At 45.2% G+C, this 12,914-nt stretch overlaps 3 protein-coding genes across 13 annotated transcripts in view; 2 read left to right on the forward strand and 1 right to left on the reverse strand.

Moving 5' to 3' along the window:
- Positions 1 to 1,702: 1,702 nt before the first annotated feature.
- On the forward strand, positions 1,703 to 4,208 carry slc10a4 (solute carrier family 10 member 4). Its single transcript, XM_028404164.1, has 3 exons — positions 1,703 to 2,416; positions 2,695 to 2,905; positions 3,288 to 4,208. The coding sequence occupies exons 1-3, from the start codon at positions 1,890 to 1,892 to the stop codon at positions 3,810 to 3,812; spliced, it is 1,263 nt and encodes a 420-aa protein (XP_028259965.1). The 5' UTR covers positions 1,703 to 1,889; the 3' UTR covers positions 3,813 to 4,208.
- Positions 4,209 to 4,322: 114 nt separating this feature from the next.
- Positions 4,323 to 6,244, forward strand: zar1 (zygote arrest 1). The gene is made up of 4 exons (XM_028404278.1): positions 4,323 to 5,032; positions 5,513 to 5,605; positions 5,770 to 5,844; positions 5,919 to 6,244. The coding sequence occupies exons 1-4, from the start codon at positions 4,346 to 4,348 to the stop codon at positions 6,060 to 6,062; spliced, it is 999 nt and encodes a 332-aa protein (XP_028260079.1). The 5' UTR covers positions 4,323 to 4,345; the 3' UTR covers positions 6,063 to 6,244.
- Positions 6,245 to 8,194: 1,950 nt separating this feature from the next.
- The window catches only part of fryl (furry homolog, like), a 54,064-nt gene continuing 49,344 nt past the window's right edge, over positions 8,195 to 12,914 (reverse strand). For 8 of the 11 annotated variants that reach the window (XM_028404106.1, XM_028404109.1, XM_028404102.1 and 5 more), the window contains 7 exons: positions 12,685 to 12,834; positions 12,362 to 12,460; positions 11,577 to 11,645; positions 10,575 to 10,592; positions 9,668 to 9,778; positions 9,095 to 9,288; positions 8,195 to 8,984 (listed from right to left, as the gene is read on the reverse strand). In XM_028404106.1, coding sequence (XP_028259907.1) covers positions 8,744 to 8,984; positions 9,095 to 9,288; positions 9,668 to 9,778; positions 10,575 to 10,592; positions 11,577 to 11,645; positions 12,362 to 12,460; positions 12,685 to 12,834 — 882 coding nt within the window. In that variant the 3' untranslated portion in view covers positions 8,195 to 8,743. The remainder of the gene's footprint in view (positions 8,985 to 9,094; positions 9,289 to 9,667; positions 9,779 to 10,574; positions 10,593 to 11,576; positions 11,646 to 12,361; positions 12,461 to 12,684; positions 12,835 to 12,914) is intronic. The other 3 variants (XM_028404103.1, XM_028404100.1, XM_028404108.1) reach the window with 1 other exon arrangement.

Below are 12,914 nucleotides of genomic sequence, written 5' to 3' on the forward strand. Positions count from 1 at the left end.
ACTCTCCTCTGTGAGAGTGGGGTCACTTACAGGGCAGCTTGGTGGACGTCAGGCTTTTTGGTTAGAAAAGGTCCCACAGCAACTAAATTACATACATTCATATCTATTTCGTCATTAAACTGCTAATACCTCTATAACATGTGCAATAATAACTTCCCAGGTGTTAAAAATTAAAATTCAGCTCCTACTCTAGAAAAGGACCAAAGCAGTCAGACACAGGGCATTTCTGACCATTTTATAGCCCTAATATCAAAATATGTCCAAACGGCCATAGCCTTAGTAGGTAAAGGGTTAAATGACAACAAAACAGTTACCACTGACCCGTGTAGATATGTATGTGATAATGAATGTATTATTTTGTTAAAATATTAAAGCTGAAAGTTTAAACTTCAAACACATACTGATCCAGATCCAGACCTACAAAAATCAACATCACACATTGCATTACTCTCTGCTCCCACTTTTTGCTTCCAGCTTCAAATTTAGCATATAGTTCCTTCTTTTTGTGATTAACACTTAAACCTAAATGAGGCCTACATTACAGTTACTTTAGCATAAAAACAGGCTCTTGTTCAGTGCTTGTGTTTCAGTGTCAAATGTCCAGCTCTTATAGGGTATAGTGACACATTCTGTATTCCACACACACACACACATAATCACGTAACTGGAGGTGGGACGCGGTGTGTCTTCAGGAAGGATGGGGCTGACTGAAAGCCTGAGTCACGGACTGTCCCGTCCCACCTCAGTCGCTGAGCTCTTAAGACGTGTGACGTCAGTGAATTTATATTCTGCAGACACTCCTCGCAGAGTGTGATACCACAACCTGATAGCGCTGGAGCGTCTCTCGGGATCATTTCCTGTGGACTCAGACACGCAGACACGGATGGTGGTGATAAATGTAATGCAGCACAGTGCAGAGCAAACTGTCAGAGCGCAGGCTGGAACAGGCTTTAATACTGTGGGGTCATTCTGAAAACTGATTCAATAAAAAAGCAGAAAGGAGTCTATAATCCAAAAATGAAAACTTACTATTACCCATGTAGGCCTACTATATTTAGTCTACAGAGAATTGAGCTATTGAAAATTTCACTTTGATCATCTTAAATGATACAATAATTTATTTTAAATAATAAAACACACTCTGATAGTGCTGATATCCTCAGACTATTTTAGTGTAACACCCTTTTTGACTTTTTCTAAACAGATGACAACATTACTTTCAGCAGCACTGAATGATTTGGTCTCAGTGTACTTTGATCGCACTGTAATGACTCTTCTTTGCTGCAGCCTGATGAGACTTCTAAAGGCTCTTGTTAAAAATCATACGTTTAACCGAACATGAGGCCTGCGCACTGCAAAGTTGGAGAGGACTCGTGCGTAATGCGCCCTCCTTATGAGACACACCGCTCCCCCAACAAAAGGAACGGCCAGGCGGCTGTTCACAGTTTGCTGCACTGGTATAAAGATCAGCACAGTTTTCATTCAAAGTGGCTCTGCTTACTCAACCACGACAAACAGCCGTCTTCACTGCGCCTTTATTTCCAATGAAAACGAGACACACATTGACATCTGTCGGACTGAGTGTCATTTTTCTAAATGGAAATTATCAAAGGGCAGCCTGCTTATTGATTGGCCCAGCCACTCCAGCTGAAGCTTCAGTCCGTGTGCAGACTCCCCTCCAGCAGTCTAGCGCGGAGCCAATCCGTGGCACCAGTCTGACTCAGTGAGTCGCTTTAAGACCATCAGTACCATGGCACCATCACATCCTCCGGCCACTGGATCGTCCGCAGTTTCTCATTAGTGACAACGCGCCACTAGGGGAATCATTTTACGCACGAGCAACTACAGGCACAACCGACTGTGGAGATTCTCTGTCCTCCTGTTGCGCCATGGAGAACTCCAGCCTGCTGGGTGGCAGCGCACAGAATCCACGTTTGATTGACTTTCTCACGCTGGACACTTTAAAGCAAGTTGTGGATTCTTATGAGGACGGTGTCATGGATGGTTCAGAAGTCGCCAGTGGTGCCATGTTTCTTGATTCTCTCGGGACTGTCGCTGGGGTTGCGTTTATGGCCGCTTCCCCGACGGAATCCCCTCACCTGATGCCTGCCTTCTGGGATTCCCCGCTTAGTCACGGAATCAATGTATTTGTGGGACTGGTTCTTTGCTTCACAATGCTGGGGCTGGGCTGCACGGTGGACGTTAGCCAGCTTGGGGATCATATCCGCAGACCCATTGGAGTGCTGCTGGCTCTGATATGTCAGTTTGTTATCATGCCCTTGGTGGCCTTTCTCCTGGCTTTAGCCTTTTCTCTGGAAGATGTGGCAGCGATGGCTGTTCTCCTCTGTGGCTGCTGTCCTGGAGGGAACTTATCAAATATCATGTCTCTGCTGGTGCACGGAGAAATGAATCTAAGGTAGATGTGCTGTACTCATCGAAACACTGCACAAAGTGAGGTATCGTGTGAAAGTGAAAAGGTTTTCCAAAGTGGATCAGTGTTTTGTGCGTAATGATCTGAAATTTACGCACAGAAATGACATAAAACTGATCAACTTTACGCACGACTTTAATGTAGCGCCTGTCATCTTAATGTCATTCTTTGCCAAATTTAAAACAAGCCAACACTGTGACCAAAGACATCTGCCATCCATATAAGTAACTTGTAACGTCGCGTCTCTGCTCTCCTCTCCCCAGCATCATCATGACCATTTCCTCCACTCTGCTGGCGCTCGTTTTGATGCCGCTCTGTCTGTGGATCTACAGTCGAGCCTGGATCAACACACCGGTGGTCAACCTCATGCCCTTCGGGGCCATCATCTTGACCCTGTGCAGCACCCTCATCCCCATTGGTTTAGGGGTAATGCTGAGGTACCGCTACACGCGCGTGGCAGACCTCGTTTTAAAGGTAATGTAAGATAAAAACGATCAATTTGAAAAATGATAAAGTTACTTTTCTACACAGTCAATCAAGTATTCTGTCAGTTGGATACAAAGTACTTTTGGTTATAGGGCCGCCTTTGCGCAAAAGCGCACTGCGTATTTTTCGGTGCCTGTCATTAGTAGTGGGGGAAGCTGACCGCAGGAAGAGTGACATCAGAGTGTCAGGAAGAGCTCCTCCCTGCCATTTCTGATAAAAGCCATAAGGGAGGGACTCATCAGTTAGAGCTGACAGTAACGTCATGGTACACGGATGCACTGGTGCAGATTCCAGATTCCCTGTTTAACACACACACAACCCCCCCCCCCACACACACACACACCATTCTCATCCATGTCTCTGTCTGCAGGCGTCCCTGTGGTCTCTGCTGGTCACCCTTGTGTTACTCTTCATCCTGACTGGAGCGATGCTGGGGCCAGAGCTGCTGTCCACCATCCCACCGTCTGTCTATGTGGTGGCTATCCTAATGCCTCTGTGTGGCTATGCTGCAGGTTACGGCCTTGCCGTGCTCTTCGAATTGCCTCCCAACTGTCGCAGGGCCGTCTCTCTGGAGACAGGGTGCCAGAACGTGCAGCTGTGCACTGCCATCCTGAAGCTGGCCTTCCCCCCTCAGCTTATAGGAGGGATGTACATGTTCCCCCTGCTGTATGCGCTGTTCCAAGCAGCTGAGGCTGGAGTCTTCATCCTAGCCTACAGGATGTACAGGAAGGAGGTGCTGCATAAAGCTGACCCCACAGGACGCTGCGAGGACACAGACATTTCATATCAAAGGTTTAATGATGAGGACTTTGACTCATCGTATGGTGCGGTGACAGTGAGTGACCCAAACACCATCATGTTGGATCCCTGTCCTCCTGATCCAACTCCTGTTTAATGTGCACATAAAAAAAATCATCTCCCTGCGGTGGATTCATCATGTGATTGCTGTCATTCATCCATTCAGTCAGGGAGACCACACACTGCAGGGAAACCCAGAGTTATCATGGCCATGACATGCTGCAAAAAAGGTGCTTTATGTTATAAGCTTGATTCATTCAACTCAACCATTTGTGTCTATAGTGATAAAACATGCTGTGACCTATAAAGATACATGGATCTGTAAACCACATCATCAATCCAGGAGTAGGAGTGTGAGTGTGTGTGTGAGAGAGAGAGAGAAACATATCAGAAGAATTAAGTGTTTAAACAAGCCTGTGCCAAATCAGTGTTTGTGCTCCAAATGTACCATATGTGTAAATTTAAACTGTATCATTAAATATGTATGAAGACACTTCCCTCATCACGTGTCTGCTGATTTCGACGAGAGGTGTCACACAGCTGACCTTCATTAGGCCTGATGGCGCGCTCCTGCCGACCTGCCTCTTTAAATAGTTAGCTACAAGCAGCCGCCTTGGTTGGTTGAACAATATGGCAACGTATGGTGAGGAGCCAGTCGACAGCTACTTCTATTCATCTTACAACCCCTACGTGGGCAGATACCCCAGGCCTAAAGAAATGGGGTGGAAATATAAAAGTTGCGTCTCCCATTATGGAGACTCTTCTGACGCTTTCAACAATCACCAGCGCGCGCAGCTGAAGTCCATCTTATCCAAAATCAATCCTAAACTCACCCCGAGACTCAGGAAGGCCAACACCAAGGACGTGGCGGTGCAGGTCAACCCGAAGACGGACGCCTCGGTGCAGTGCTCCATCGGCCCGCGGACCCTCCTGGCCATGAAGAGAGATTTCCAGCGCAAGAGGAAGCAGGAACCCGCTACGCCCGTCGGAGGAAGCCCTGGTGCGGGCGCCGGCGTGCGTTACCCCCGCACCCTCGCCGTGTATTCCCCTCTAGGGTACAGGAGCGTCACTTCGTTCCTGGTCGACGAGAACAACAACAACAGGGAAGAGACTTCCAGTGGGGCGCAGACCGTGGAGCCGCCCGGCGAGCCGCCAAAAGACACTGTCGGGAAGAAGGTGGAGGACAGCCAGACTGGTGAGGATGGAAAGAGCGCAAAGCTCCAGGAGCAGCGCAAAAAGCTGAGGCCTAAACAGCAGGAGAGGAGCGAGGCTGCGCTCAGCTCCGCGGAGCAGGCCAAGGCGCGTGTGCGCTTCCAGGTGAGTTCCATCAGGAAACCAATCAGACCCCTAGTTCCTGCTGACGTACACATCCTGTTCAAACATGTTACATTACATGTGGAACACTTTAGAGACCCCGTCTGCTTCTATGTACATGGGTTGGTTTTGCCTGTTATGATTTTTAAGGTGCTGTTGCCTTTTCCATCTAATATGCAAATTATTTAAAGTAATCACAAGCAAATGTCATGGTTTTATATTTACTTGTACAACTTAAGTTGATATCACCTAGATGTTCAGGGTCCTTAAAGTAGATAATAAACACCTCTATGGACTGTCTCCATCATTCAGAGCAGTACACCCCACCTGCACAGAGGAACACTGATGTAATGGATCAAATCTCTGAAGTATAATCTTGCAGATGCTGGAGTTTCTATCTGGTTATTGACACGGCTAAAAGTTAGCAGGTATAATTTTCTTTTAAACTAACACTTAAAACTGAATCTGATTCTTTCCTGTCAGTTCCTGGAACAGAAGTATGGATATTATCACTGCAGAGAATGCAATCTGCGGTGGGAGAGTGTGTATGTGTGGTGCGTTCAGGGAACAAACAAGGTGAGCAGCCAATGATTCGGTTGCACTTGAGTTTTAATCTGCATCATTCTACTGATCCGTCTCCAAGGGAAGCCCTTTTGTTAATTGACTGTTGGTGGCTAACATGTGAAAGCACATTTGGGGTGCAGTAGATGTCCTGACCTGTGTGTTTGCGTGTGTTGCAGGTTTACTTCAAACAATACTGCAGAAAATGCCAAAAGGACTTCAACCCATACCGTGTTGAGGACATCACATGCCATGTAAGCCCTTCTCTTGCTTTCTGTTAAATATCTTGTGTGTCACCTCTGAACTTACCCCACTCCCCCTCCCTCAGGTTTGCAATAAATCACGCTGTTCCTGTGCAACAACACAGCGACATGTTGACCCCAAACGACCCCACAGACAGGACTTGTGCGGCAGATGCAAAGGCAAGCGGCTGTCCTGTGACAGCACGTTCAGCTTCAAATACATCATCTGAGAAGCATCTCCAGTGAACTAGTAACGCACAAGATCCAATGAGGGATGTCTTGATCCCAATGGAGCAATAATGGCATCATGAATACAGTGAAGATATAAATTCCAATACTTTTTTTCATGTCTGTTTGTGTTGATGAACCTGAGCACCTCACACTTTAATGTATAATAAATGGCTATCTTGCACTTGGTACAGAGTGTTTTTTTTTATTGTCATTGGAAATGAAGCTCTTAGCGCAAGTTCAATCAGGAAGATTATCTTCACTCTTTCATCACTTCTTTCCAACCGCCTCTCCCTCATCCTCCTCACACTCGTCCCACCTTCTCCCTCGCCCCTTTCTCTTTCTCTGCCTCCCACTTAATCAGCTGGTTAATATAGAGCAACGCCCCCTCCAATCAGCGGCCGAGCCGCTCCTCTCCTGCCCACTCACTGCTCAGCAATTCACTTAAAAATCTCTCCGTCTCCTCTCCAGCTGTCTTTCGGATCGATTTCAGGAACCCTCCTCCACCCCAAGCTCCACCAGTTCCTCATCAGGACAAGGCCTTTTATCCCCTGCTCTTCTGCTCCTTCACCACCACCAGGTCTAGACCCGGGGGGATTCCTGCCTAAGCGGCCTCATCTCCTGTCCTTTCCCCCTTCGGATGGCGGTCATCGCATCGGGGTCTAGAACGCCAAAGCACATTTCATTCATTCATTCATTCACTGTATTTCAATAAATTCTTTCTCATCTGAACATCTAGTCTCTCCTGATTGAAATGAGGATTAGTTAAATACTGCGTCCCTTCAGTGGGGAAATAATGCTGGCCAGTCCGTTCAACTCTGCATAACTAAAGGGGGGTTCAGCAGTGTGCATGTGATGGACTATTGCTGTTGCCAAAATTAGGAACTGACATCTGAAAACATTCTTGAATTCTTTTGTGTAATATTGACAAGGAACTCTACAAGATCCTTAAGACTTCTAGCAGCGTCTAGTTTCCACAATGACTTCAGGCTATGTTCTGTATTAGGTTTTTATTTATCCAGAGAGAAGGCTGGTATGTGAGTGAACAAGGAAAAATGTATAATGCAGTTCTACATTAAAACATCTTCCAGGTAAATAATATATTCATTAAATAATTAGGAACAGCATTCAAATGTACCAGACAAGCAGGGAAAAAAGCTCTCTGAGGAATGAGTACAGTGACTGTTACAATGTGCCATGGCAAGCTTTCCAAGAAGCATTCAGATAACATTTCATGTCCTGCAGTCACAGCAGCAAACAGGGCTATTCTGAAAGTGTAGCGCAGCTTCAATGTTGGCTGTTTTCCCCCCTGGAAAAACAAGATCAAAATGCAGTAAAGGATGATTGCTGCTTTCCAACACGATAAACCTACATGGACAAACACAAACCTTAGCCCCCCCCTCCCCTCGTAAGGCTTTAAGCAGAGCCTAATTCAGGGCGCTGAGCTAACAAAGATCACAGTGAAGAGAAGGAATGCATATGGACATGACTTGGCTGGATTGGTTGGGTCCAGCGGGAGATGGAGGCTGCTTTGATCTCCCATGCCACTGCCATCATAAAGGCAGGTGGTGTGTCCCACATGACTCCATTTCCAAGACCACAACCAAGAAACCAAGGCAGCCTTTGGGAAATTTTTGAAGTCTGTGTGACAGGATGACAAAAAGGTGGAGCGGGTCATAATGACTCAGATCTGGTCTTGGCTTCCTCTCATCACATTAGCTTTATACATACATCCTATTCGGATGAACAGTGCATTACACAAAAGTACAAGGGAAAAATACTGGTTTTGTACTATACATTTTCTAAAATATATACAGAGTAAAATAAGTTATGTTTCCAATGAGTTATAGCCAGTTTGCACTTGTGTGCAATTATATGCATTTGTGTGTGAGCGTATACCAGAATATCCAATATATATCACACTGTCAAAAGTCTCTAAAGGCATCTACTTATTTGGTTAAAGAGTAAGTTTTGCGTGAAGACCTGTTGAAGGGGACTCTCCTCTCAGAACAGATCAATAAACAGATATATTTCTCTTTTTACACTCCCCGAGGGCAAACGTTTCCCACAGGGTTACAATTACATGTTAAATACCCTAACATTTACAACCTAGGATGTTAGCTCTAATAAAAAATACATTTCTCAAAAAAATATTCTTGCAGTGCTTTTTCTTTCAAGCATGCGTTTGAAAACTTTTTTTCTGAGTTTGCTTATGAATCTTGATGGTGCATCCTCACACATAGGACACCTCCTCTGGACTGTCTTACATGCTTCAACACCAACTCCCAGCCCAGGCCCCGAAGGAGGCCACCGTGCAGTACGATCCGCCCATCAGGTCAGATCCAGCAAAAAAGAAAAACGAAACAAAAAAGGTCGTCATCCCATCGTGCCCTCTCTTACTCTTTTTCCAGGCACACCACCACATGACTTATTGCAACTGAATTTTGCAAGTTGGCTTAGTCTGGGAGAAGATATTAGCTTTAAGCATTCATACATGTAATAATATATATATATTAAGAGTCACAGTTATTCCCACGCATCCTTTAGCCCTTTGTAGGTGGAGTCTCTCTTGTCCTCCTCCCCTCATTACCCTCTCTCTACAGGTGAGGTGAGGTCTGTGTAGAGCGGGGTGAGGGGGTAGGGAGGTATTTTTTGTCCAGCCTGCAGCTACAGTGCCACAGGCTCACAGTCCAGTGCTGACCATGGTGGTGTGGGCCTGGCAGGCTTGTGCCTGACTCAGAGCCTCCCGGATCTGCAGGTTCAGCTCCATGAGGCGGGTGCTAGCCTGAGACAAGTCTCTGTTGGGGCCCACCACTGCTAAGCAGCCTGTCTGGCCAAGCGTCTGGTGACGAAAGTAGATGTGCAGAAGGGTCTGGACTGCATTATCAGTCTCATTGCCGAAGATATCATTGGGCCACAGAGACCTGGAGATAAAGGAGTGTATGCGGAGAAGCAATCATAAAAATGTATTTCTGGCAGAAAAACAAACAAACTGGCACATAAGTCATAAATGCATGTGTTCTATTCACTTTACCTGAAGACTTTGACCTGTGTGAGTGCAGAACTGAAGTCTCTGGCTCTAAGAGTTTCAATCAGTGACTGGATTGCTGTCTCTGTGTTGGTCTGAGCATTGTCTGACATGCACACATCTTCCTGGCCATCATTTCCTGTTTCTGCCTCCTTCAGGCAGCTCTCCAAGATAGTGAGCTCTTCAGACATGTTGGTCACCTGGAAAACAGAGACAAACAGACATTATTTAAATGCTACAAAGCACATATGTAAAATCCACTTGAGGTCGAGTAAAAAAAACTTGATTGATTTAATAATGAGTGGACCATCTGCCCCCTCAGATCATATGGCAATATTTAATTTTATTAACTACTTTAGTCTCATTAAAGCTCCATCAAGATGCAGCATAGATCAACTGCAATGTTAATCTAACATTAGGTTAAAGGAAGATATCCAATCAGAAACTGCACTGCATTTAACATACCACTAAAACACAGCGAGGTACCAGTAGGTTGATAACTTGTCTGTCCTTGTTTTTCTAACGGAGATGAGGCAGATGTGGCTGTGCCTTTCTTTTATTAGGATGTTAATGTCTCACCTCTGCTTCTCTCTTGATAGTGTCCACCCTGCTGATGAGCTTACAGTAGGCCTGAAACAGCAGCAGCAGCTGAAAGTGCAGTTTATAGAGCCTCCGACATAACTCCAGCTCCTGCAGAGACAGAAAGGTAAATGACATGTCAGCGTAACGGCCGGGCCTGTGCTGAAATGACTCTGATGGCTGTATGATTTAGACGGATGGGAATCCTGGGTTAGAGACATGGGAGTAGATGAAAAGGTTAAACATGGAAGTGTAGAGTGCCATCTGGTTTGGGGCCGCGGAGCAAGAGGTGAGTCGACTACCGTTAGAATTAGTCATGGAATCTCAATTAGAAGACTATCCATCAGCACCTCGTGCGATGCTCCCTGCAGGCCACTGTGACCAGTTGTAGCTGACTACAGTAATGGGTATGATTCAATGATGGGGGTAATTACTACAAGTTAAGACCCTAATCCAGGAAACATGGATGAAACAAAATGATGATTTGAACAAACAGGGAACAATAAACATGCAAAATGAAAGCAAACTAAACCTGATGACAAAATTAACTCCACCCATTCCCTACTACTGAAAACACAGCAGCCCCTCTGGAATCAAACTGAATACTTTCTGCAGACAGGATCAGTGCTTCACAGTCAGGTTGCCTATTATGCAGCCAACAGAAGAAAAAGCATCTGCTGCCATACAGCATAACACAGTTCATTATGATTGGGGGGGATGAGGGAGTTGAGCTGGGTTACATGACCAATCAAGACAGAAACAGAGATAAAGAGTTGGGTGGGGTAGTGCTGGCGGCAGAGCAGAGTCTGTGGCTGTCGACAGCGCAGGGATGTACAGAGAGATGAGATGGTCAGTGTTTTGTCTGGATGTCATCATTATTAAAGTCTATAATATGAGAACCACTTACTGCTAGATTTTCCATTTGCTAAGCAAGAAGGTGAGCAGGTCACACACACACACACACAAAACAACAACAAACAAAACAGAAGGAGAGAAAGACCAAGAATTAGTGAGCTTTAACATGACAGCTGAGACACAGTGACCTGACGGCCAAAGGGGCACTGCATTATCATCCTCCCTTCAAACGGCTCAGGGAAGGCTGAGTGCTGCAACACATGTGAGCTCACTTCAGTGAGAAACCTTTACTCTGAAAAGCTGAATGTGTGATGAGGCAGAGAAAAGATGTGGCTAACAGGAGGGAGGGAGAGCGTAGTAAAAGATCTCTGGATGTGATGCCCTTGTGACATCCAACAGTGCATCAGTTTAATCTTCTGTAACAACACTTCTGTAGGTGGGAAACAGGGAGAAGCTGTACAACTTAAAATACATTTAGACGCCACTTTCGGCTGTCAAACATCATGTTCACCCATTCGTCTAGCTCCTTGGTTAAGGTTCAGAAAACCCTGTTCTTAACAGTGACACCTGTGATCATTAAGTGAACTGCAGTCACATAAGTGTGTGAACCTGCCAGCATCATAGGCATCAATTTAACCAATACGTTGTGTTGACAGTGGATTTGCACTAGTGTATGTCAGTTCTTGTTACACCACAACTGTAGTACCAGCTTTGGGCCATTTCAGTTCACCGTCTTCTGGAGAATAGCGAAGTGGCTAAAAAGCTACATAACCTAAAAACGGAGGGACTCTTAACTGCTGTGCAGGACTACTGCTGGAAAACAAGGAGACTTAAGCAGAAAAGCTGTGTGGGCTAAAGACTGTGGCTCCACATAGGGTGATTGGTCATGTGCAAACACACTTCTGTGCCTGTTAAAACTGAATTAATCAGAATACATTTCTTACTCTTTGGTACATAATTGATTAGATTTAATTAAAATCATTTTCCCCGTTTCACGTTTCATACTGATCAAACAATAAACAATCACAGCACAAAAGCAAGAGCTCATGCCTACCTGTGCATGAGTGTTGGGTCGTTGGTTGCTGTCTTTGTCGCCAAATGTTTTCCTGCAGTTCTCTAGCCACTAGAGAAAAAAAACACATATACAAGGTTCAGGGAAAGGAGAGGACGCTTAGTAACAGAGGCATTACAAGAGCTTTTTCTCCCCATGAATGTATGCATTTACATTTGTGTGCGTATACAATAAAAGCTGATCAGGGAGCAGATTTAATAAGACTGTCGTACTTAGCGAATTAAAGAAGGCCTGCTACAGAGCACAGGGTAGTATCTAGCCCTCCAGGGAACATTGCCGTCTCATTCAATTAGCGCCCCTGCATCCCAGAACCCTCTGCAATCTCATCTCTTCTCATCCCCTCCCCCTACCTCTCTTCTCCCACTCACAGCTTCCCCTGCCCAGCCCTCTATAACTGATTTAGGAGGGTTATTTTTATCCCCTCAGCAGGGGTTGTCAGTAGTAGTGCAGACAGTAAAGGCAGCTCAATCTACTCATAACCAACACTGATCCAATGTCTGCTGAAGAGACAGACTGGTCTTATCTTGTATAGCCTCAGCTATTTGTTTTTATGTTCTCCTGGCTTTCCATGATGTGATCAAAGAGATAAAAGGTAGGTTGACATGTTTCCTAAGCTCATTTCTCTCAAGAAGACGTTCCATTTTAACACACTTTCTGACACAGTTGCAGGTGTTGCAGTCTTATCAATCAGAGAGATGAAAAACAAAATGTCCTGAAGTAAAAATAAAGAAATGCGAAGCCATCGTGGTGGACGCATTGTGACTTACAAGCTCTGCTGCTTCTCTCTTGGCATTGTAGGTGTCCAGATGTTCCTGCAACTCCAGCACACTAAACTTCAGAGTCTCCAACAGTCCACAAGAGACCAGCTACAACAGCAAGACAGGACACCACACACGTTTAGCCATAACAACAAAACATGCAAGTACATACACACACACACACAAAATCTACAGCAGGACACATATACACATTAAGGAATATGCATAACATGCAGCACTATTTGAAGAAATGTTTTTGCAGTGAATTGTTTTATTTTTAATCACATTTATTAAAGTTTTTTTTTACAGAAAACCATGCAGAACAGCCTCACCGTCTCTGCATCCAGAAGCACAGTAGGACACTGTGAACAAGATGTCATGACTTCCAGGGAGCTGAGGAACTGATTACCCATTCGTTGGAGCCTTTCCCCAAGAAAGCGAACAGATGCATGTGTAATGGAGCCAAATTTTCTCTGAATACCCTGGTAAACAACCATGAGGGAGAGAAAAATTAGAAATTCTCACTAGTAAACAAAACCAGTAACGGATTATCCTGCTCACC

The sequence above is a fragment of the Parambassis ranga genome, chromosome 4 (assembly GCF_900634625.1).
Source record: "Parambassis ranga chromosome 4, fParRan2.1, whole genome shotgun sequence".
NCBI classification, from domain to species: Eukaryota; Metazoa; Chordata; class Actinopteri; family Ambassidae; genus Parambassis; species Parambassis ranga.